General features: G+C 40.0%; 1 protein-coding gene across 1 annotated transcript; it reads right to left on the bottom strand.

The window, feature by feature from the left end:
* Nucleotides 1-17,348: 17,348 nt before the first annotated feature.
* LOC109770244 (diacylglycerol O-acyltransferase 2D) lies at nucleotides 17,349-22,146 on the bottom strand. Its single transcript, XM_020328951.2, has 10 exons — nucleotides 22,073-22,146; nucleotides 21,788-21,992; nucleotides 21,603-21,677; nucleotides 21,413-21,498; nucleotides 21,193-21,299; nucleotides 19,592-19,753; nucleotides 19,413-19,499; nucleotides 19,097-19,194; nucleotides 18,793-18,880; nucleotides 17,349-17,892 (listed from the first exon to the last, which is right to left on the bottom strand). The coding sequence occupies exons 1-10, from the start codon at nucleotides 22,113-22,115 to the stop codon at nucleotides 17,791-17,793; spliced, it is 1,053 nt and encodes a 350-aa protein (XP_020184540.1). The 5' UTR covers nucleotides 22,116-22,146; the 3' UTR covers nucleotides 17,349-17,790.
* Between the last annotated feature and the right edge of the window lie 269 nt (nucleotides 22,147-22,415).

The raw sequence follows: 22,415 nt of genomic DNA, 5'->3' as shown, positions 1-22,415 counted from the left end.
TGAGAAAGCAAAGTTGAAATATGATGGTAGCAATTACACGGACTGGGTCCGTAACTTGAGGATTATCCTCATTGCTGCACAGAAGAATTACGTCCTAGAAGCACCGCTAAGCGCCAGGCCTGCTGCAGGAGCAACACCAGATGTTATGAACGTCTGGCAGAGCAAAGCTGATGACTACTCGATAGTTCAGTGTGCCATGCTTTACGGCTTAGAATCGGGTCTTCAACGACGTTTTGAACGTCATGGAGCATATGAGATGTTTTAGGAGTTGAAGGTAATATTTCAAGCAAATGCCCAGATTGAGAGATATCAAGTCTCCAATAAGTTCTATAGCTGCAAGATGGAGGAGAATAGTTCTGTGAGTGAGCATATACTCAAGATGTCTGGGTATCATAATCACATGATTCAACTGGGAGTTAATCTTCCGGATGATAGCGTCATTGACAGAATTCTTCAATCACTGCCACCAAGCTACAAGAGCTTCGTGATGAACTATAATATGCAAGGGATGGAAAAGACTATTCCCGAGCTCTTCGCGATGCTAAAGGCTGCGGAGGTAGAAATCAAAAAGGAGCATCAAGTGTTGATGGTTAACAAGACCACCAGTTTCAAGAAAAAGGGCAAAGGGAAGAAGGGGAACTTCAAGAAGAACAGCAAGAAAGTTGCTGCTCAGAAGAAGAAACCCAAGTCTGGACCTAAGCCTGAGACTGAGTGCTTCTACTGCAAGCAAACTGGTCACTGGAAGCGGAACTGCCCCAAGTATTTGGCGGATAAGAAGGATGACAAGGTGAAAAAAGGTATATATGATATACATGTTATTGATGTGTACCTTACTAGTACTCGCAGTAGCACCTGGGTATTTGATACTGGTTCTGTTGATAATATTTGCAACTCGAAACAGGGGCTACGGATTAAGCGAAGATTGGCTAAGGACGAGGTGACGATGCGCGTGGGAAACGGTTCCAAAGTCGATGTGATCGCCGTCGGCACGCTACCTCTACATCTACCTTCGGGATTAGTTTTAGACCTAAATAATTGTTATTTGGTGCCAGCGTTGAGCATGAACATTATATCTGGATCTTGTTTGATGCGAGACGGTTATTCATTTAAATCAGAGAATAATGGTTGTTCTATTTATATGAGTAACATCTTTTATGGTCATGCACCCTTGAAGAACGGTCTATTTTTTTTGAATCTCGATAGTAGTGATACACATATTCATAATATTGAAACCAAAAGATGCAGAGTTGATAATGATAATGCGACTTATTTGTGGCACTGCCGTTTAGGTCATATCGGTATAAAGCGCATGAAGAAACTCCATACCGATGGACTTTTGGAACCTCTTGATTATGAATCACTTGGTACTTGCGAACCGTGCCTCATGGGCAAGATGACTAAAATGCCGTTCTCTGGAACTATGGAGCGAGCAACTGATTTGTTGGAAATCATACATACTGATGTATGTGGTCTAATGAATGTTGAGGCTCACGGCGGGTATCGTTATTTTCTCACCTTCACAGATGATTTAAGCAGATATGGGTATATCTACTTAATGAAGCATAAGTCCGAAACATTTGAAAAGTTCAAGGAATTTCAGAGTGAAGTGGAAAATCATCGTAACAAGAAAATAAAGTTTCTACGATCTGATCGTGGAGGAGAATATTTGAGTTACGAGTTTGGTATTCTTTTGAAACAATGCGGAATAGTTTCGCAACTCACGCCACCCGGAACACCACAGCGTAATGGTGTGTCCGAACGTCGTAATCGTACTTTACTAGATATGGTGCGATCTATGATGTCTCTTACTGATTTACCGCTATCGTTTTGGGGTTATGCTCTAGAGACTGTTGCATTCACGTTAAATAGGGCACCATCTAAATCCGTTGAGACGACGCCTTATGAACTGTGGTTTGGCAAGAAACCAAAGTTGTCGTTTCTTAAAGTTTGGGGCTGCGATGCTTATGTGAAAAAGCTTCAACCTGATAAGCTCGAACCCAAATCGGAGAAATGTGTCTTCATAGGATACCCAAAAGATACTGTTGGGTACACCTTCTATCACAGATCCGAAGGCAAGACTTTTGTTGCTAAGTTTGGATCCTTTCTAGAGAAGGAGTTTCTCTCGAAAGAAGTGAGTGGGAGGAAAGTAGAACTTGATGAGATAACTGTATCTACTCCCTTGTTGGAAAGTAGTTCATCACAGAAATCTGTTCCTGTGACTCCTACACCAATTAGTGAGGAAGTTAATGATGATGATCATGAAACTTCAGATCAAGTAACTACTGAACCACGTAGATCAACCAGAGCAAGATCCGCACCAGAGTGGTACGGTAATCCTGTTTTGGAAGTTATGTTACTAGACCATGACGAACCTACGAACTATGAAGAAGCGATGATGAGCCCAGATTCCACAAAATGGCTTGAGGCCATGAAATCTGAGATGGGATCCATGTATGAGAACAAAGTGTGGACTTTGGTTGACTTGCCCGGTGATCGGCAAGCAATTGAGAATAAATGGATCTTTAAGAAGAAGACTGACGCTGACGGTACTGTTACTGTCTACAAAGCTCGACTTGTTGCGAAAGGGTTTCGACAAGTTCAAGGGATTGACTACGATGAGACTTTCTCACCCGTAGCGATGCTTAAGTCTGTCCGAATCATGTTAGCAATTGCCGCGTTTTATGATTATGAAATTTGGCAAATGGATGTAAAAACTGCATTCCTGAATGGATTTTTGGAAGAAGAGTTGTATATGATGCAACCAGAAGGTTTTATCGATCCAGCGATCCATTTATGGACTGGTGCAAGCCTCTCGGAGTTGGAATAAACGTTTTGATAGTGTGATCAAAGCATATGGTTTTATACAGACTTTTGGAGAAGCCTGTATTTACAAGAAAGTGAGTGGGAGCTCTGTAGCATTTCTGATATTATATGTGGACGACATATTGTTGATCGGAAATGATATAGAATTTCTGGATAGCATAAAGGGATATTTGAATAAGAGTTTTTCAATGAAAGACCTCGGTGAAGCTGCTTATATATTGGGCATCAAGATCTATAGAGATAGATCAAGACGCTTGATTGGACTTTCACAAAGCACATACCTGGACAAAGTTTTGAAGAAGTTCAAAATGGATCAGGCAAAGAAAGGGTTCTTGCCTGTGTTGCAGGGTATGAAGTTGAGTAAGACTCAATGCCCAACCACTGCAGAAGATAGAGAGAAGATGAAAGATGTTCCCTATGCTTCAGCCATAGGCTCTATCATGTATGCAATGCTGTGTACCAGACCTGATGTGTGCCTTGCTATTAGTTTAGCAGGGAGGTACCAAAGTAATCCAGGAGTGGATCACTGGACATCGGTCAAGAACATCCTGAAATACCTGAAAAGGACTAAGGATATGTACATCACTATAAGCCTTTCATTTTCTCTCTATTTTCTGCAGTGGTCGGGCATTGAGTCTGACTCAACTTCACTCCTTGTAACACAGGCAAGAACCCTTTCTTTGACTGATCCATTTTGAAATTTTTCAAAACTTTATCAAGGTATGTGCTTTGTGAAAGTCCAATTAAGCGTCTTGATCTATCTCTATAGATCTTAATGCCCAATATATAAGCAGCTTCACCGAGGTCTTTCGTTGAAAAATTCTTATTCAAGTATCCTTTTATGCTATCCAGAAATTTTGTATTATTTCCAATCAACAATATGTCATCCACATATAATATTGGAAATGCTACAGAGCTCCCACTCACTTTCTTGTAAATACAAGCTTCTCCAAAAGTCTGTATAAAACCATATGCTTTGATCACACTATCAAAGCGTATATTCCAACTCCGAGATGCTTGCACCAGTCCATAAATGGATCGCTGGAGCTTGCACACTTTGCTAGCACCTTTAGGATCGACAAAACCTTCTGGTTGCATCATATACAACTCTTCTTTAAGAAATCCATTAAGGAATGCGGTTTTGACATCCATTTGCCAAATTTCATAATCATAAAATGCGGCAATTGGTAACATGATTCAGACAGACTTAAGCATCGCTACGGGTGAGAAGGTCTCATCGTAGTCAACTCCTTAAACTTGTCGAAAACCTTTCGCAACAAGTCGAGCTTTGTAGACAGTAACATTACCGTCAGCGTCAGTCTTCTTCTTGAAGATCCATTTATTCTCTATGTCTTGTCGATCATCGGGCAAGTCAACCAAAGTCCACACTTTGTTCTCATACATGGATCCCATCTTAGATTTCATGGCCTCAAGCCATTTCGTGGAATCTGGGCTCATCATCGCTTGCTCATAGTTCGTAGGTTCGTCATGGTCTAGTAACATGACTTCTAGAACAGGATTACCGTACCACTCTGGTGCGGAACGTACTCTGGTTGACCTATGAGGTTCGGTAGTAACTTGATCTAAAGTTTCATGATCATCATCATTAACTTCCTCACTAATTGGTGTAGACATCACTGGAACTGATTTCTGTGATGAACTACTTTCCAGTTCGGGAGAACATACAATTACCTCATCAAGTTTTACTTTCCTCCCACTCAATTCTTTCGAGAGAAACTCCTTCTCTAGAAAGGACCCATTCTTAGCAACGAATATCTTGCCTTCGGATCTATGATAGAAGGTGTACCCAACAGTTTCCTTTGGGTATCTTATGAAGACGCATTTCTTCGATTTGGGTTCGAGCTTATCAGGTTTAAGCCTTTTCACATAAGCATCGCAGCCCCATACTTTAGGAAACGACAGCTTAGGTTTCTTGCTAAACCACAGTTCATATGGTGTCGTCTCAACGGATTTAGATGGTGCCCTATTTAACGTGAATGCATCCGTCTCTAAAGCATAACCCCAAAACGACAATGGTAAATCGGTAAGAGACATCATAGATCGCACCATATCTAATAAAGTATGGTTACGACGTTCGGACACACCATTACGCTGTGGTGTTCCATGTGGCGTGAGTTAAGAAACTATTCCACATTGTTTCAAATGAAGACCAAACTCATAACTCAAATATTCACCTCCATGATCAGATCGTAGAAACTTTATTTTCTTGTTACGATGATTTTCCACTTCACTCTAAAATTCTTTGAACTTTTCAAATGTTTCAGACTTATGTTTCATCAAGTAGATATACCCATATATGCTCAAATCATCTATGAAGGTCAGAAAATAACGATACCCGCCGCGAGCCTCAACACTCATCGGACCGCATACATCAATATGTATTATTTCCAATAAGTCAGTTGCTCGCTCCATTGTTCTGGAGAACGGAGTCTTAGTCATCTTGCCCATGAGGCATGGTCCACATGCATCAAATGATTCATAATCAAGTGATTCCAAAAGCCCATCAGCATAGAGTTTCTTCATGCGATTTACACCAATATGACCTAAACGGCAGTGCCACAAATAAGTTGCACTATCATTATTAACTTTGCATCTTTTGGCTTCAATATTATGAATATGTGTATCACTACTATCGAGATTCAACAAAAATAGACCACTCATCAAGGGTGCATGACCATAAAAGATATTACTCATATAAATAGAACAACCATTATTCTCTGATTTAAATGAATAACGGTCTCGCATCAAAGAAGATCTAGATATAATGTTCATGCTCAACGCTGGCACCAAATAACAATTATTCAGGTCTAAAACTAATCCTGAAGGTAGATGTAGAGGTAGCGTGCTGACGGCGATCACATCGACTTTGGAACCATTTCCCACGCGCATCGTGACCTCGTCCTTACCCAATCTTCGTTCAACCCGTAGCCCCTGTTTCGAGTTGCAAATATGAGCAACAGAACCAGTATCAAATACCCAAGCGCTACTACGAGCATTAGTAAGGTACACATCAATAACATGTATATCAAATATACCTTTCACTTTGCCATCCTTCTTATCCGCCAAATATTTGGGGCAGTTCTGCTTCCAGTGACCAGTCCATTTGCAGTAGAAGCACTCAGTTTCAGGCTTAGGTCCAGACTTGGGCTTCTTCCCGGGAGCAACAACTTACTTGCCGTTCTTCTTGATGTTCCCCTTCTTCCCTTTGCCCTTTTTCTTGAAACTAGTGGTCTTGTTAACCATCAACACTTGATGCTCCTTCTTTATTTCTACCTCCGCAGCCTTTAGCATTGCGAAGAGCTCAGGAATTGTCTTTTCCATCCCTTGCATATTATAGTTCATCACGAAGCCTTTATAGCTTGGTGGTAGTGATTGAAGAACTCCGTCAATGACACTATCATCAGGAAGATTAACTCCCAGCTGAGTCAAGTGGTTATGGTACCTAGACATTTTGAGTATGTGTTCACTGACAGAACTGTTCTCCTCCATCTTGCAGCTATAGAACTTGTTGGAGACTTCATATCTCTCAACTCGGGCATTTGCTTGAAATATTAACTTCGACTCTTGGAACATCTCATATGCTCCATGACGTTCAAAACGTCTTTGAAGTCCCGATTCTAAGCCGTAAAGCATGGCACACTGAACTATCGAGTAGTCATCAGCTTTAGTCTGCCAGACGTTCATAACATTCAGAGTTGCTCCTGCAGCGGGCCTTGCACCTAGCAGTGCTTCCAGGACGTAATTATTCTGTGCAACAATGCAGATAATCCTCAAGTTACGGACCCAGTCCGTGTAGTTGCTACCATCATCTTTCAACTTAGCTTTCTCTAGGAACACATTAAAATTCAAGGGAACGGTAGCATGGTCCATTGATCTACAACAACATAGATATGCAAAAAACTATCAGGTACTAAGTTCATGATAAATTAAAGTTCAATTAATCATATTACTTAAGGACTCCCACTTAGATAGACATCCCTCTTGTCATCTAAATAATCACGTGATCCATATCAACTAAACCATGTCCGATCATCACGTGAGATGGAGTAGTTTTCAATGATGAACATATCTATGTTGATCATATCTACTATATGATTCACGCTCGATCTTTCGATCTCAGTGTTCCGAGGCCATATCTGCATATGCTAGGCTCGTCAAGTTTAACCCGAGTATTCTGCACGTGCAAAACTGGCTTGCACCCGTTGTATGTGAACGTAGATCTTATCACACCCGATCATCACGTGGTGTCTCGGCACAACGAACTATAGGAACGGTGCATACTCAGGGAGAACACTTATACCTTGAAATTTAGTGAGGGATCATCTTATAATGCTACCGCCGTACTAAGCAAAATAAGATGCATAAAAGATAAACATCACATGCAATCAAAATATGTGACATGATATGGCCATCATCATCTTGCGCCTTTTATCTCCATCTCCAAAGCACCGTCATGATCTCCATCGTCACCGGCTTGACACCTTGATCTCCATCATAGCGTGGTTGTCGTCTCGCCAACTATTGCTTCTACAACTATCGCTACCGCATAGTGATAAAGTAAAGCAATTAAATGGCGATTGCATTTCATACAATAAAGCAACAACCATAAGGCTCCTGCCAGTTGCCAATAACTTTTACAAAACATGATCATCTCATACAATAAATTATATCGCATCATGTCTTGACCATATCACATCACAACATGCCCTGTAAAAACTAGTTAGACGTCCTCTACTTTGCTGTTGCAAGTTTTACGTGGCTGCTACGGGCTTCTAGCAAGAACCGTTCTTACCTACGCATCAAAACCACAACGATTTTTTGTCAAGTGTGCTGTTGTAACCTTCAACAAGGACCATCCGTAGTCAAACTCGATTCAACTAAAGTTGGAGAAACAGGCACCCGCCAGCCACCTGTGTGCGAAGCACGTCGGTAGAATCGGTCTCATGAACGTGGTCATGTAATGTTGGTCCAGGCCGCTTCATCCAACAATACCGCCGAATCAAAGTAAGACATTGGTGGTAAGCAGTATGACTATTATCGCCCACAAATCATTGTGTTCTACTCGTGCATATCATCTACGCATAGACCTGGCTCGGATGCCACTGTTGTGGAACGTAGGATGCAATTTCAAAAAATTTCCTACGCAAGCAAGATCTATCTAGGAGATGCATAGCAACGAGAGGGAAGAGTGTGTCCATGCGTTAGGTTAACGTGGTTGATGTAGTTAAACATCTTCACGATCCAACCGGTCCAAGTACCGAACGTACGGCACCTCCATGTTCAGCACACGTTCAGCTCGATGACGTCCCTCGAACTCTTGATCCAGCAGAGGGTCGAGGGAGAGTTTCGTCAGCACGACGGCGTGGTACGTTAGTGATGTGATCCGCGCAGGGCTTCGCCTAAGCACTACGACACTATGACCGGAGGAGTAAACTGTGGAGGGGGCACCGCACACGGCTAAGAGAACAATTGATGTGCTATGGGGTGCCCCCTGGCCCCGTATATAAAGGAGGGGAGGAGGAGGCCGGCCCCCTAGGGGCGCGCCAAGTGTGGGGAGTCCTAGTAGGATCCCCCCTTCCTTTTCCGGAGTGGGAAAGGGGAAAGGGAGAGGGAGTAGGACAGGAAAGGGGGGCGCCGCCCCTCCCCCTAGTGCAATTCAGACTTCCATTGGGGGGGGCTCCCCTTGCGGCCCTCCTCTCTCTCCACAGGCCCACTAAGGACCAATATTCCCCCCCCCCCCCGGGTTCCGGTAACCCCTCTTGTCTCCGGTAAAATACCCGAACCAGTCGAAACCATTCCGATGTCCGAATACTACCTTCCAATATATGAATCTTTACCTCTCGACCATTTCGAGACTCCTCGTCATGTCCGTGATCTCATCCGGGACTCCGAACAAACTTTGGTCACCAAAACACATAACTCATAATATAAATCGTCATCGAACGTTAAGCGTGCAGACCCTACGGGTTCGAGAACTATGTAGACATGCCCGAGACACATCTCTGGTCAATAACCAATAGCGGAACCTGGATGTTCATATTGGTTCCTACATATTCTACGAAGATCTTTATCGGTCAAACCGCACAACAACATACGTCATTCCCTTTCTCATCGGTATGTTACTTGCCCGAGATTCGATCGTCGGTATCATCATACCTAGTTCAATCTTGTTACCGGCAAGTCTCTTTACTCGTTCCGTAATGCATCATCCCGTAACTAACTCATTAGGCACATTGCTTGCAAGGCTCATAGTGATGTGCATTACCGAGAGGGCCCAGAGATACCTCTCCGATACACAGAGTGACAAATCCTAATCTCGATCTATGCCAACCCAACAAACACCTTCGGAGACACCTGTAGAGCATCTTTATAATCACCCAGTTACGTTGTTACATTTGATAGCACACAAGGTGTTCCTCCGGTATTCGGGAGTTGCATAATCTCATAGTCAGAGGAATATGTATAAGTCATGAAGAAAGCAATAGCAATAAAACTTAACGATCATTATGCTAAGCTAACGGATGGGTCTTATCCATCACATCATTCTCTTAATGATGTGATCCCGTTCATCAAATGACAACACATGTCTATGGTCAGGAAAGTTAACCATCTTTGATGAATGAGCTAGTCAAGTAGAGGCATACTAGGGACACTCAGTTTTGTCTATGTATTCACACATGTACTAAGTTTCCGGTTAATACAATTCTAGCATGAATAATAAACATTTATCATGATATAAGGAAATATAAATAACAACTTTATTATTGCCTCTAGGGCATATTTCCTTCAGTAGTTATGAAACTGAGTCAGAAGATGAAGTAGATGACACTGAACAGGGTGATGAACATGAAGAAGGTGAATCTGGACAAGAAGACGAACATGAACAAGAGGAAGAAGTTTGACAAGAAAACAAGCAAACACATAGTAAATGGGAGCACCCTGCTGCACTCTAAGGTACTATTGTAGCTCATATTTGATCGTTTGTGCTTAACTACAAAACTAATCCATGTGTAACTATATATGAATTATATTTTTACCCAATTGTAGGTCTCTAGTGTTTGTTGTCAGATGTCACTAAACAATAAAGAGAATGTTGCGGTACCTCACCTACAGGAAGTCAGGTGACCAAGCATCAGACTCGTTGCGGTACCTCAGAAGTAGCGGTGAGGAATACGTTGAAGAGAAAGAAGATTTCTGAGACAACAAGCATTAAAAAAGCTACCCAAGAAAGCTTTGCTACAACCGGAAACAATATGGGCTAGGAAAGTTGAAAAATTATCATAGGTGAGTTGCCCTAACTTCAAAGAATATGTACAAGTGCTACTTTTACCTAGTTTCTTATTTCTTTTGTAATGTTACTACCTTCGGCAGAACCTATTTAGCTTCCCATTAAAGGCTGGGCTGCAAAGTCGTCTTCGGAATGATTGATCCTGTTAACATATTGTCCTTGAGTTTAGTGCATAAGCTAGTCTAGACGAATGTTTTTTGGCATCGCCGATTGCTAGTTAAGCTATCCAAGACTAAGAATACAAAATCTGACCTCTGTTTTATTTGGTTTACATTTTCTAGATTTCTTGTAGTTGTACTAAGATGAACTCTGTTTTTTGTGGATATATAATATTGAAAACTATTGACAGATAGAGGGAGGTGGGAATTCCCACCTGGTTCAGTGCATCAATTCTTAGTCTTACCAAACGTTCGTACATGCCTGTATTTGCATTCTTCCATTTTACCTTTTGTACCTGTGCTTGCATTCTTCCATGCCTGTCCATCTTAGATGCAAGCTGAAAGTCGAAGCTGAAGGTTACACGCCGCTACTACCATCATGTACTTGGCATTGATTATCTACTTAGTAATAAGCTCATCTACTATCCTCTTCTCCGTAATCCTTGACAATAATCCGGAGTTGTTGTGACAACACTGCTGCAGGAATACCTAGCAGCGGTGGGCGAAAAAACGCCAGCAGTGGTGGGCCAGGCTGCCAGGGGCACTCGCCATCGACCTCCCGCCACTACTATAACCGCATCAGTGGCGGGAGCCCGCCCGCCGCTGGTAGAGCCCTGCAGTGGCGGGCGATGCCTACTGGCCTGCCACAGGTCGTGTCTCTTTAGTGGCGGGCAGTGCTGATACGTCTCCAAGGTATTTATAATTTTTGATTGTTCCATGCAATTATATTATCAATCTTGGATGCTTTATATGCGTTTTATACTACTTTATATCATTTTTTGGGACTAACCTATTAACCCAGTGCCCAGTGTCAGTTTCTGTTTTTGGCTTTTCAGAAAATCAATATCAAACAAAGTCCAACCGAAAAAATCTTTGATTAATTTTTTCAGGAACAGAAGGGATCCTAGAAGCTTAGGGAGGAGACCAGATGAGATACGAGAGAGCCACAAGATCGAGGGGCGCGCACCTTGAGCTTGTGGCCCCCTCGCAACTCCATTTCACCTAATTCCAAGCCTATAAATTAAGACATATTCCCAAACCAACAAAGAGCTACTTGAAACACTTTTGCCGCCACAGCAAACTTCTATTCTTCCACGACTCCATGTGGAGGCCTTTTCCGGCACTCTGCTGGAGGGGGAATCTATCATGGAGGGCTTTCTTTGTTTTTTGCTTCCTTCTCAATTTTTCAATGAAAATTTTCTTTTTCACTTTTTGAACAATTTTTCAGATTTTCTGCATACATTGTACATTTGTTTTGTATATATTGGGAATAATTTACATTTTTTTTCAAATACATGATTAATAGTTTTATAAGAATGTGTTTTGATGTCTATTTTTAAATGTTGAGGATATCGCTTATTGTTTGCGTCTCGGTCAGCTGGGGATTAGATATTAATAGGAAATCGGCGGATTAATCGATTTTATCGGTCGACTATTAATCGGCCATTTTTTGCAAATCCCAGGTTCCCGACACTAAAACATGCTATATTCAACACCAAAACAATATTGGATAGAAGTGTTACCTTGATTCCTAGCCTTTGAATCCTTGTATAATGACAAGCAAAATAGGACAATAGTACATATTGCATAAGAAGGTCCACAAGATACAAATAAACATAGTTTTTGGAAAGATAATGTTAGGAATAAGCATGATTTATCGGTAGATTTTTGATAAATCGCTTGCCGGAGTGATAAATCGACCCAAACAATAAACTGTGAAGATAAGGCATAATCTTATCGGTTACCCCATGAGTAGTGATAAATCGGAAGATAAATGGCTGAATCGGAAGATTTCTTGAACAATGCTATTTTTTGATAGACATTGTATATTTTTGTTACATACATAAAACATGTTTAATACACGATTAACATTTCCTTCATACATAATTAATTTTTTTTTTCAAATACATGCTTCTGAACAGCTTTTCAAATATGTACTAAATATTTTTTCAAATGCAGGGTGCCATTTTTGTAACATTGTATAAACAGTTTCTTAAATATGTTGTACCTTTCTTCAAATACATGGTGACTTTTTTTAACACTGTATAAACATTTACACATTGTATAAACATTTTTTAACATTGTCTAAATCTTTTCTTAAAAATACCACAAGCATATTTTGGAAAACCGGAACACATTTTAAATTGAAGGATATGCAAAACAACTCGCCCGCATTTTTTTGTGTGGTTTTCTCATCTTTCTTTCACTATTCTCATCGACTTTCTTCGGATTTTAGTTTTTTCTTTCTGTTTTTCCTTTTTTTGATATTCTTTGTTTGTCTCTTCGGTTTTCACCAGTTTCCTTCTGGTTTTTTCTTTGCCTTTGGTTTTTTCCTTCTTCTTTTCTTTTGTATTTCTATTTTTTCAACACATTTTCATACACATTTTTATTATTGGTATACATACAAAACCTTTTTATTCAGATTCATTTTTTTAAAATACATGATTGATATTTTTAAAATTTGTTAAATACATGTTAAATACACAGAACATTTTTTGATGCTAGCACATTTTTTTAAAGTTATGCATACCTTTGTTTAACAATACATGAATTTTTTTTTGAACGCGCAATCAACAGTATTCTCATTTACACATGATATTTTTTCAATATCAGACATGTAAATAATAGAAAAAAGTAAGAAGGAAAAAAGTTACAAAACAACCTGAAAGCTCATCCGTATGTTTTTTTTGAGACAAGCCTATCTGTACGTGTTATAGCCTCGGTAAAGGGAAAGTATCCCGTCGCTGGCTGGGTCTGGCCCATCTAATATGTGCTGCAGCCAATTTCTACTCCGTCTCGCTGTATAGGCAGGCGTGGCGTCAAATCCTATTCGGCGCTTTGCACCGAATACAATGCATTTGGTACAGGTCGCATACCCCTCCTGTACGCTTGGTTGGATAACGGGCCGGCCCATCCAACTTCCTCTCGCCTTTTTTTCCGTTTCTATAAACTGCAAAAAGAGCGTGCACGGCGGGAGGTCCTAGTCGGCGCCTTAAGCGCCCGCGAAGCCAACCGGCGCTCACAGGAGAACCTTAGTGGGCCGGCCCATAAACACGTACTGCAATACTGTAGCGCGAAAATACCACAAAAAAAGGCATCGTGGGGAATGGAACTCAGGCCGCGACCATCCTCCAATAGACTGGCTACCACTAAACCACCTGGCTACTAGTGACTTAATGCAGCGCACACCCTTTAAGAACTACTCTAGCTGCGCTATTTGAATTAGAACAAGTTCACTAATTTGAGGAAAAAAGTTCACCAATTGACCGGGCTGACCAGTTGATTTTTTTCTGAATGTTCAAAAAATATGTGTATCTTTTCTGAAAAATCAGGAATTAAAAAAATCGTTCACAGGTTAAAAAAGCTTAACGAATTTAAAAAAAAACTGATAAAAATAGAAAAATTTCATCAATCTTCAAAAATAGTTCATCGACTTTGAAAAAAGTTCACTTGATTTGAAAAAAGTTCATCGATTTGAGAAAAAAGTTCATCGATTTTGAGAAAAAGTTCATCGATTTTGAAAAAAAGTTCATCCAATTTGGGAAAAGTCAACGATTTTGAAAAAAAATTCATCAAAATTGGAAAAAAAGTTCATCAGATTTGAAAAAACTGCATCAATTTTCAAAAAAGTTTATAGATTTTCAAAAAAGTTCACCGAATTTTAAAAATAGTTCATCGATTTGGGAAAAAGTTCATAAATTTGGAAAAAGTTCATCGGATTTCAAAAGAAATCATCAATTTAAAAGAAAAGTTTCAGATATTTGCAAACAATTGGAGGAACCGGGATGAAAAAAAACAGAAAACAGAAAAGGAAAAAAAGGAAAACGAAAAAAGAAAAAAGGAAAAAAGAAAAGGGAAACAAGAAACGGGAGAAGATATAATAAAACAAAGAGAAAGTTCCATTTAAACAGATGCCACTGCGGTGGCGCAGTGGTTGTTCTACCAAAACTTGGTCTCGGCGGTGCGTGTTCGATTCAGCACCAGCGCTCTATCTTTTTGCAGAATTAAGACACATAGAAGAAACCCCTAGATGGGCCGGCCCATCGCCTTCTTTTTGCAGAATTAAGACACAGAGAAGAAACCCCTAGATGGGCTGGCCCATCGCCTTCTTTTTGCAGAATTAAGACACAGAGAAGAAACCCCTAGATGGGCCGGGCCATCGCGGGAGCGCTGCAGGCGCCCGTTTACGAAAACACTACTAACGGGCGCCTGCAGCGCCAAATAGGAATTGCCGTGCACGGCAGGATTCGAACCCGGGAAGTTCTTGTAAAGAGTACGACGCCATAACCAGCCCAACCACCGAGCATACGTGTTCATATAGTGAGTTGTTTCGCGGGAAGTGCATGGATGAATCTGGGTACATATGAACCCACTTCGGAAAACATATTTCTAAATGCAAAAAAAAAAATCTGAAAATTGTTACACTGATACGTCTTTCATGTTCTTTGTGTGTGCATAAAGTTTCACGGAAAATTAACTATTTTTGTGGCGTGTGCAAAAAAGACAAAATATTATGTCGTGAAACTGTATTTAGAAGCACTGAAATTTGTCTTTTTTACAGAGACAAAACAAAAAGACATTTTTTCATAAAACTTTGTGCCGCGCACACACATTTGCGAACATGTGTGCAATTTTCTTCTGAATTTTTTGACTTTTAAAAATGTGCTTGAAGTGCATTTTTTGAAAAGTGGGTGCATATGCCCATGGGTGCAGGAGGTGCCCTCTCATTGTTTCGCCTTTTCTTCTTTCTTTCTTCGTTTTTCCCTCTTTGTTCCTTTTTTCTTTCTTTTTCCAAATTCGTGAAAAATAATTGTGAAATAAACTCTTGAACTTTTTCCTCGAAATTAGATGAACTTTTTCAAAATCGATTAACTTTTCTCAAAATCGATGATTTTTTTCAAAACAGCAGAACTTTATTCAAAATTGATGAACTATTTTCAAATTTAATGAACTTTTTGCATTATTTGGTGATCTTTTTTTCAAAGTCAATGAACTTTTTGCATTATTTGGTGAACTTTTTTTCAAAGTCAATGAACTTTTTTTAAAATTCATCAGCTTTTTTTAAATCGGTGAACTTTTTTTAAAGTTTGATGATTTTTTTGAAAATGAGTGAACTTTTTAGATCTGTGAGCATTTTGTTTTTTGAATTCTATTTTCTGAAATTCTAACTTTTTTCTCCAAAATCAACAACGAAACGATCGAGCTGTTTTTTTTTCTCTTCGGTAAACGAAACAATTGAGCAGAGAAGCGCTCATTGTGCGGGAGCTCAACAGCTCATTATTGGGCCGGCCCACGTAGCCAGGCGTGCGGGCACTGGTTTCCTCTACTGGCGAATAAGGCGCCAACGAGTAGCTCTCAGGCGCGGCCAGGGCTATGTTTCGCCCATGCAGTTTCCTATTAGGAATCGTCTACGGGCGAGCGAGCAGGCCCGACCCATTAGTGCATGCATATTTATAGATGTAACCCTTTCGAACCGGAGACGCATAGTGGTCACGCATACTGATGATTGAAGACACCTATAGCTAGCAAGTTTCATCAGCACGAAGACCGGAACAGAGCAAATGAAGGGGGGAGGAGGAGATGTCATTTGTGTTGCATGTGCGCCACTTGTCGCAACCTAGAGACTTGGAGTGATCTTTGCAACGAGTACTCCTCAACTAGTGATTTCGGTGTGAAGGCATCCTTCTTCTTTTCGCTTCATTGTTTCTTTCTTTGGTTTTTCTTGGGCTTTTTAGTGGTTTTATTTAAATTTCCTTTTCCCCTTAGTTATTCCTTGTTATTGATTGCTTCCTTTGATATTTATTCTTCATTATACTTTTAGTTCTTTTTTATTTCTTTGTGGGTTTTATTTAGTTTTATTTCCTTTTTTCTTTGTCTATTTTAATCGACTTCCTTTTTTAACACAAAATCTACAATTTGTGAGTACACTTTCTCTATTTCTTGATATACTTTGGACATTTTTAATTACGTGATGTAAATTTCTTATAAAATATATCTTTTGAACAATTTTTTGGATACATGCAACATTTTTGACAAACACTTTTACATATTGCATTAGCAATAATTTTTTTCCAAAATGCACGAATATTTTTTTACATTGTACTTAGCATTCTTAACATTTTCACGGATATTTTTCCTCGAAAACTTGAATATTTTTAGCGGACATAAAATTTTCTTAACCAACGGGAACATTTTTCATATTAGAATAAAAAAGACTTTAAACGTCACAAACAGTGTTTTGAATCTCGGCAATTTTTCTTTAAAATGTCCCAAACCAATTTTGGAAAGTCGTGAACAATTTTTCAGTTGTAACGTACATTTTTTGAATGTGTGTTACATTATTTTAACATTGTACAAACATGTTGAATTTTATTTTCATTTTATTTAAATGTCTTGTTTCTTTTTGTAGTATATAATTAACATTTTCCTATACACGTGTATCATTTTCCAAATTGGTGCTTAATTGTTTTTCCAATTTTTCATGTAAAGTGTTTTATTAGTATATAATTAAATATATAGAATATTTACAAATTTAAATCGTCGTGCTAAGGCCCATAGGACTAGCGCACAAGAACCACAACCACCGCCAACGAAGAGAAGCGTAGATCAGGAGGGTCCAACCTGAAGACATATGAACAAAGAATATATCCACATGGATTTATCGAAGACCAAAGCAAATCGAATCCCAAGAGATCTGTTCGAAACACACTTCCAACAATACTAGACGCATTGTCAAGACGGAGACTAGGTGAGGTGGACTTATTCCATCTTCAGGGAGCCGCCACTGGCTTGTCTTCTTGAGCAGAACACAAACACTAATTGACCTTAAGCAATCAACTAAAAACAGAGCAGGAAGTCTCTCTCAAGGAAGGGCTGAGATCCACCGCGCCTCCATGGCCCTAAGACACCGGAGACGAGGAGGATCGATGGCGGTGCCAACGGGGAGGTAGAGAAACCCTAGTTTCCTGGGCAGTCATGAGAGACGCCAAGAGGTACGGATAAATTAATAGTAAATGTAATATATGATATCAAAATTATATCATTAAAAACTCCTTTTACATGAGAACTTGACGGTATAGTGCCAACAATTAGTGCCCCTAGCTTCTGATGTGGCGCTATCTCATATAAGATGCTTCCACAAGGCTACCTCCAACCCTCACCCTCCGCTCATACTGAATTTTGAATATTCTACCAGGTCGGATGATGCAGAAGAAAATGTCAGCATATAGATGACACTTCCAATTATTTGGAAAGAAGTTGAAACCCCCAGCCTTTGCATAGTTGCAATGCACACAATCATATTTATTTCAAATATGATTAACATCATCCAGTAAACCGAGAACAATTCATTCATCCACAGTCATCATTAGCATACGGATGTCCCTTTCAGAAAAACAATAATGTTTAGCCTTCATGTATTGGCTCTATCTAGCACACAGTTTTTGCGGAGTAACACCGCTGACTATTTATTCTCGTACATGTTGAGCAAGATTTGTTGCCTCATATGACTTGTAGTTGGAGGTTAGGGCATCCAGCTTTATACTTGTGCTTGTTGAACAACTCCTGCAGAGCCATCACAAATTTTTTGTGCACTTCATTTATCTGCAGTCATCACGTACCAGGCATCATTACAGACTGAAAATAATCAGCACATGTTAATTCATAAGCAATACAAAAATTACTATGCCTTTTACTTGCCACTTTTAGTTGCAATAAAATTTATCTTTGCCTAATCATGGGAATTTCATAGGAATACCAAACTACTCCGGGTTTTGTGATTTTGTATCAATGGAAAAATAGCATGCTATGATGAAATTGCGTGGCCCTTAAAATACACCATTTAGCGTGCCGTATATGGTGCTAATTTTTCACTGTTTTTTATAGAGTAAATATTCGGGCACCACAACAATTGAGGCTTATCTGAAGAACACCACTATTGGTATTTTTCTTTCACAAGTACCGGGGCAAACTACCACTCAATAAAAAAAATCTTGCATTTGCTCGACATCATGTCTAATATGTGGGCCCAAGTATATGACATTTGACTTCTCATTTGACACCAATCCCACACGAAATCCAGTACAAGGAAAATCCTTAATATTTTATACTTTGGATGTCAAATGCGCTTTCTCTAGACTAATCTTTATTTTCTACCCCCATTCCCTGAGAGTTCATGTGTTTTGGACAAAGAATCCAAAGACATTGTTATTACGTTTTTAGTCCCTGTAGAAATCCATATTGCATGACATTCTAATGCCTCCTTTCTTATTTCTACAATTTTCATTTCATGTAACCCAAAAATATCTAAGCCATTTTGTCATTGCTATTTCTTCTCTTTCTTTTGTGACATAACAAATCATGTTTCTTTCTCACATAAAGATGCTACAGAGCACATATTATTACCCTTACATCCACCCCTTGATCATTGTCGATTTACCTCTATAGGAAATATGTTCATATCAATTATAATACATGAACAAAACAAGGTAGAAGGATTGCCACCTCATCCATTGTAGGTTGGTTATTTTTCGTTACTTCAATAGGTCTTCCAACAAACACATGCATAGGCAACCGAAATGGTATGAAGGTTCTGCATCAGAGTATTATGTATGAGCAAGTTGCAGTTATCTAAAGTTTCCATTTTGAATAAACATATGACAGAGTATTTATAAGATGTAAAAACCCCATTTCTTAAATCTTAATCTAATGGAAACATTCTATATATTACATAATTACTGAACAAGACATCGTGTGAACTGAAAGAATGGTGTGACAAACATATTATATGAATCATACTAGCATTTACCCGAATTTACCCCAGAAGACAATTGCGGGAGCTTTGAGTACTCCAGCTATCTTAACAAGTAAATTACTTCCGGGTCTCCACCAATTGTAAACACGATCCTGGTTAAGCAAACAAATAATAATGAAAGAACACTAGCTTGTGGTTGAATTTTTCAAGATGATTACCGAATGCATGCGTAGAAACATGAGTAACTCAGAAATGATTGGGAACACATATTTTACAAATTAAATTATTGAAACATAGTGATCCTGAAAAGCATATCGATGAAACTATGGGAAGAATTCATTCAAGTAATGTGTCTTATGAAGTTAATTACTTGTCCAAAGCAGAACACTGGGACTAAAGGGCAACCAGTTTGAATGGCTATTCTTACGAATCCTTTCCTTGATCTAATGAAAGCAACCTGCAAAATTTTCATTAGTAGTAGCATGAAGTATAGTTGCTCCGGGACTCTTTTTTTCAGTCCATGATGGTAGAAATTGGAAATAAATTTACTTCTGAGTCAGGTTCATGATCCATATATCGCATCTCACGCAGGCCTCCTGGCACAACGGCACAACTATAGCCGGCTCCGAGATAGTAGGAGAAGTTCTTTCTCGATGCCGGAACTAACCCTAGCCAGGTCCATATTTGCCGCTGGAAAGGTGTGTAGAATGCCTGATTAAATAGTCAATAACTAACTGTTAGAGGAATAATATCAACACCAATAAACGTTTTTTCTCTTGATTCCAGATTTAATTTTTTTGACACCAATATATGTGCAACTAATACATAGCAATTGTATTTGCGACAAAGCAAATGAGAAATCTAGTTGCTTTCCTTTTGACCTAAGTTGAAAGTTACAAAACCAATGATTTTGCAATTCTCATACTAGCCACTGACTTGGAACCGATAGCTAGTTTTCTTAGCTTTATTAAAATACTTAATTATTAATTTATGATAAAAAAAGTCGTTTAGTAACTTGTGCTCTTCCACCCCCACAGGGTGCTTGGTCACATGCTACATAATATAAATTATAGGCCATAAATTCACACTGTTGGAACTTCTTTCAAATACGAAAGAAATGTTGTACACTTTTAATATAACTCATATGTTTTAGTCAATTTATGGCCAGAAATAATTTATTATTTTTAAAAAAGCATTGAAATTCAGCCGGCTCATTACAGCTCGTGTGTTAGCTGTGCGGCGTGGCCGTCCAATCTCTTTCAGAATTCTGTGATGCATGTGCGTAGCAACCCACTTTTTCGAAGGCGACTTTATAGGGACATGTGCATCATCCCCCAGGACTTTATAGTGACTTTCCCAAGTCGGACTTTATAGGGAATATTCCTTCATGCCCTTTGTCGTTGCATATATTGCACACAACAATACGGAGCCGAGCACGTGTCAACGCCGTAGCATGATAACAACCAATACCGCTGGGGCTTTGGTGGGGTCCACCCACATCCGAGGGGAGCACCTAACCTTTTTTTTCCAGTGAGTTTCCTGAATCTAGGCTGCGTTCGGTTTGTAGGTACAGAAAACACAGGATCGGAAAACTACAAAGAAATATGATTGATTGTACGGTACTAGCCTATGGGGTTGTAAAACATATGAAGAGAAGCATGCGGGGCGTTCGAAGCGTAGGTGTGAAAAGCTCTGTTACCGATAAAACTGTGTACGTTGTGGTGGTATTTATTCGCATGCTATGTTATCAGTTTGTCTCTTGCCTCATGCATGGCTGTACTTTTTATTTTTTTTATTCGAAGTTGTGTTGCTTTGACTCGGGCATCCACCCAAGAATGAGATTGTAGTGGATTTTTGCAATCCTCTAGAATGAGCACTTGAAGGCAGGGTCTCCTTCAAATTTCTGTAGCACAATCCTATAAAGCGAACGGTTCGGAGGTAGGCAAAACTACGGGTTTGCAAACCTGTAGATTTCCTTTGTTTTTCCTGCAGACTGAAAAGAGCCCTAACTTGTGATCTATCGAACCTATGGCGGCCCTATATTTTAGGGTTGTCATGCATACTTATTTGACAATTGGTAAAGAGGGGCTAATAATGAATAAGTCTGACAAATATGAACATTAATTAAATTGAGGTTCTTAGTTAACTACCGCGCTACTTGCTAAGATCTTCATCTTCGGCAGAGGCATAAACCCCATGGGGGCTGCAAGGACCCACAAGCCCAAGGGCATAGCGCAGTGCGGCTCATAACCAAACACTGCAAATCAAGACAAAGATCCCATCAGCACTGATCGCACAAAAAGATCAATTCGAGTACCGCTTGCGTGCGTGAGAGCTATGGGAGAGAAGCAAATTAGTAGTAAAGTAAACCGTAAGCTGTATTGGGATCAAATGCATCGTAGTCCTCCACATGCAAAGTGATGGGGAAGTAGCCGACCGCGTGTTTGCATATGAACCTGGCAACAGTAACATTCATCATCCAGGGATATCCTAATGCAAAGATTGGTGAAAGAAAAACGTGCCGGTCAGTCAGCCAAGAAAAGAGGGAAATTGTCTAGACCTGGCGACGTTTCGCCCCCATCCGTTAGTGTTACTCACAGGAGCGAACATGAAGAAGAGCTGCGTGCCTAGTACCCTGCACATATATGAAGTAACACAAGGTCACAAGCAGTAACATGGTTACATACAAATTGCAAAGCTTAAACTAAACGGAAGGGGAAAAGACAAATGGAGGAGATGACGGACAAGGCGGCAATGCGTCCGGGGAAGACGAAGACGGATGCCAAGACAAGCAGGAGATTGAAGTGGATGGCTCCAAGCCACAACGCTAAAGCCACCACAGTGCGCACCGGCGACGAAGCCGCCGTGCCTGGCCGGAACACTGTCGAACCATCCTCCTCATTCTTCCCCGCCATAGTGTAGGCCGTAGCAACGGCGGTGCCCATTGAAACTAAACGTACGCGGCATTTATTAATTTCCACAGCAGGTTCCCAACAAATGCTCACAACAACAGTATGCAAAAAGTCGTACCTGCCGCGATGCGAGAAGCTCTAATTCGGTCTTGCACTAGCATGCACGGAGGACGGTTGGTCCGTTGCTCTAGTAGCTTGCTTTATGGAGGTGTTGATGGTGGGACCAAGGAAGACAACTTCAAGCTATGATAAAATAGCGCAGCCGTCAAAATCCAGTATAGTGACGTAGAACAAAATATGGGTGGAAATGGCTTAGCGGAGATAATTTTTCTATAGCGAACTATTGTGGGTTGGTTTCATCTAGAGAGATATTGCTCAGAATACCATAGCATCCTATTAGCGATGCTATAGCACGCTATTTTTTTCAAGGGTGGATAAATATTTACAGCAACTCAGAACAA

This window comes from Aegilops tauschii, chromosome 7 (genome assembly GCF_002575655.3).
Source record: "Aegilops tauschii subsp. strangulata cultivar AL8/78 chromosome 7, Aet v6.0, whole genome shotgun sequence".
Taxonomy (NCBI): domain Eukaryota; kingdom Viridiplantae; phylum Streptophyta; class Magnoliopsida; order Poales; family Poaceae; genus Aegilops; species Aegilops tauschii.
This window is presented reverse-complemented; position numbering and strand designations above follow the sequence as displayed.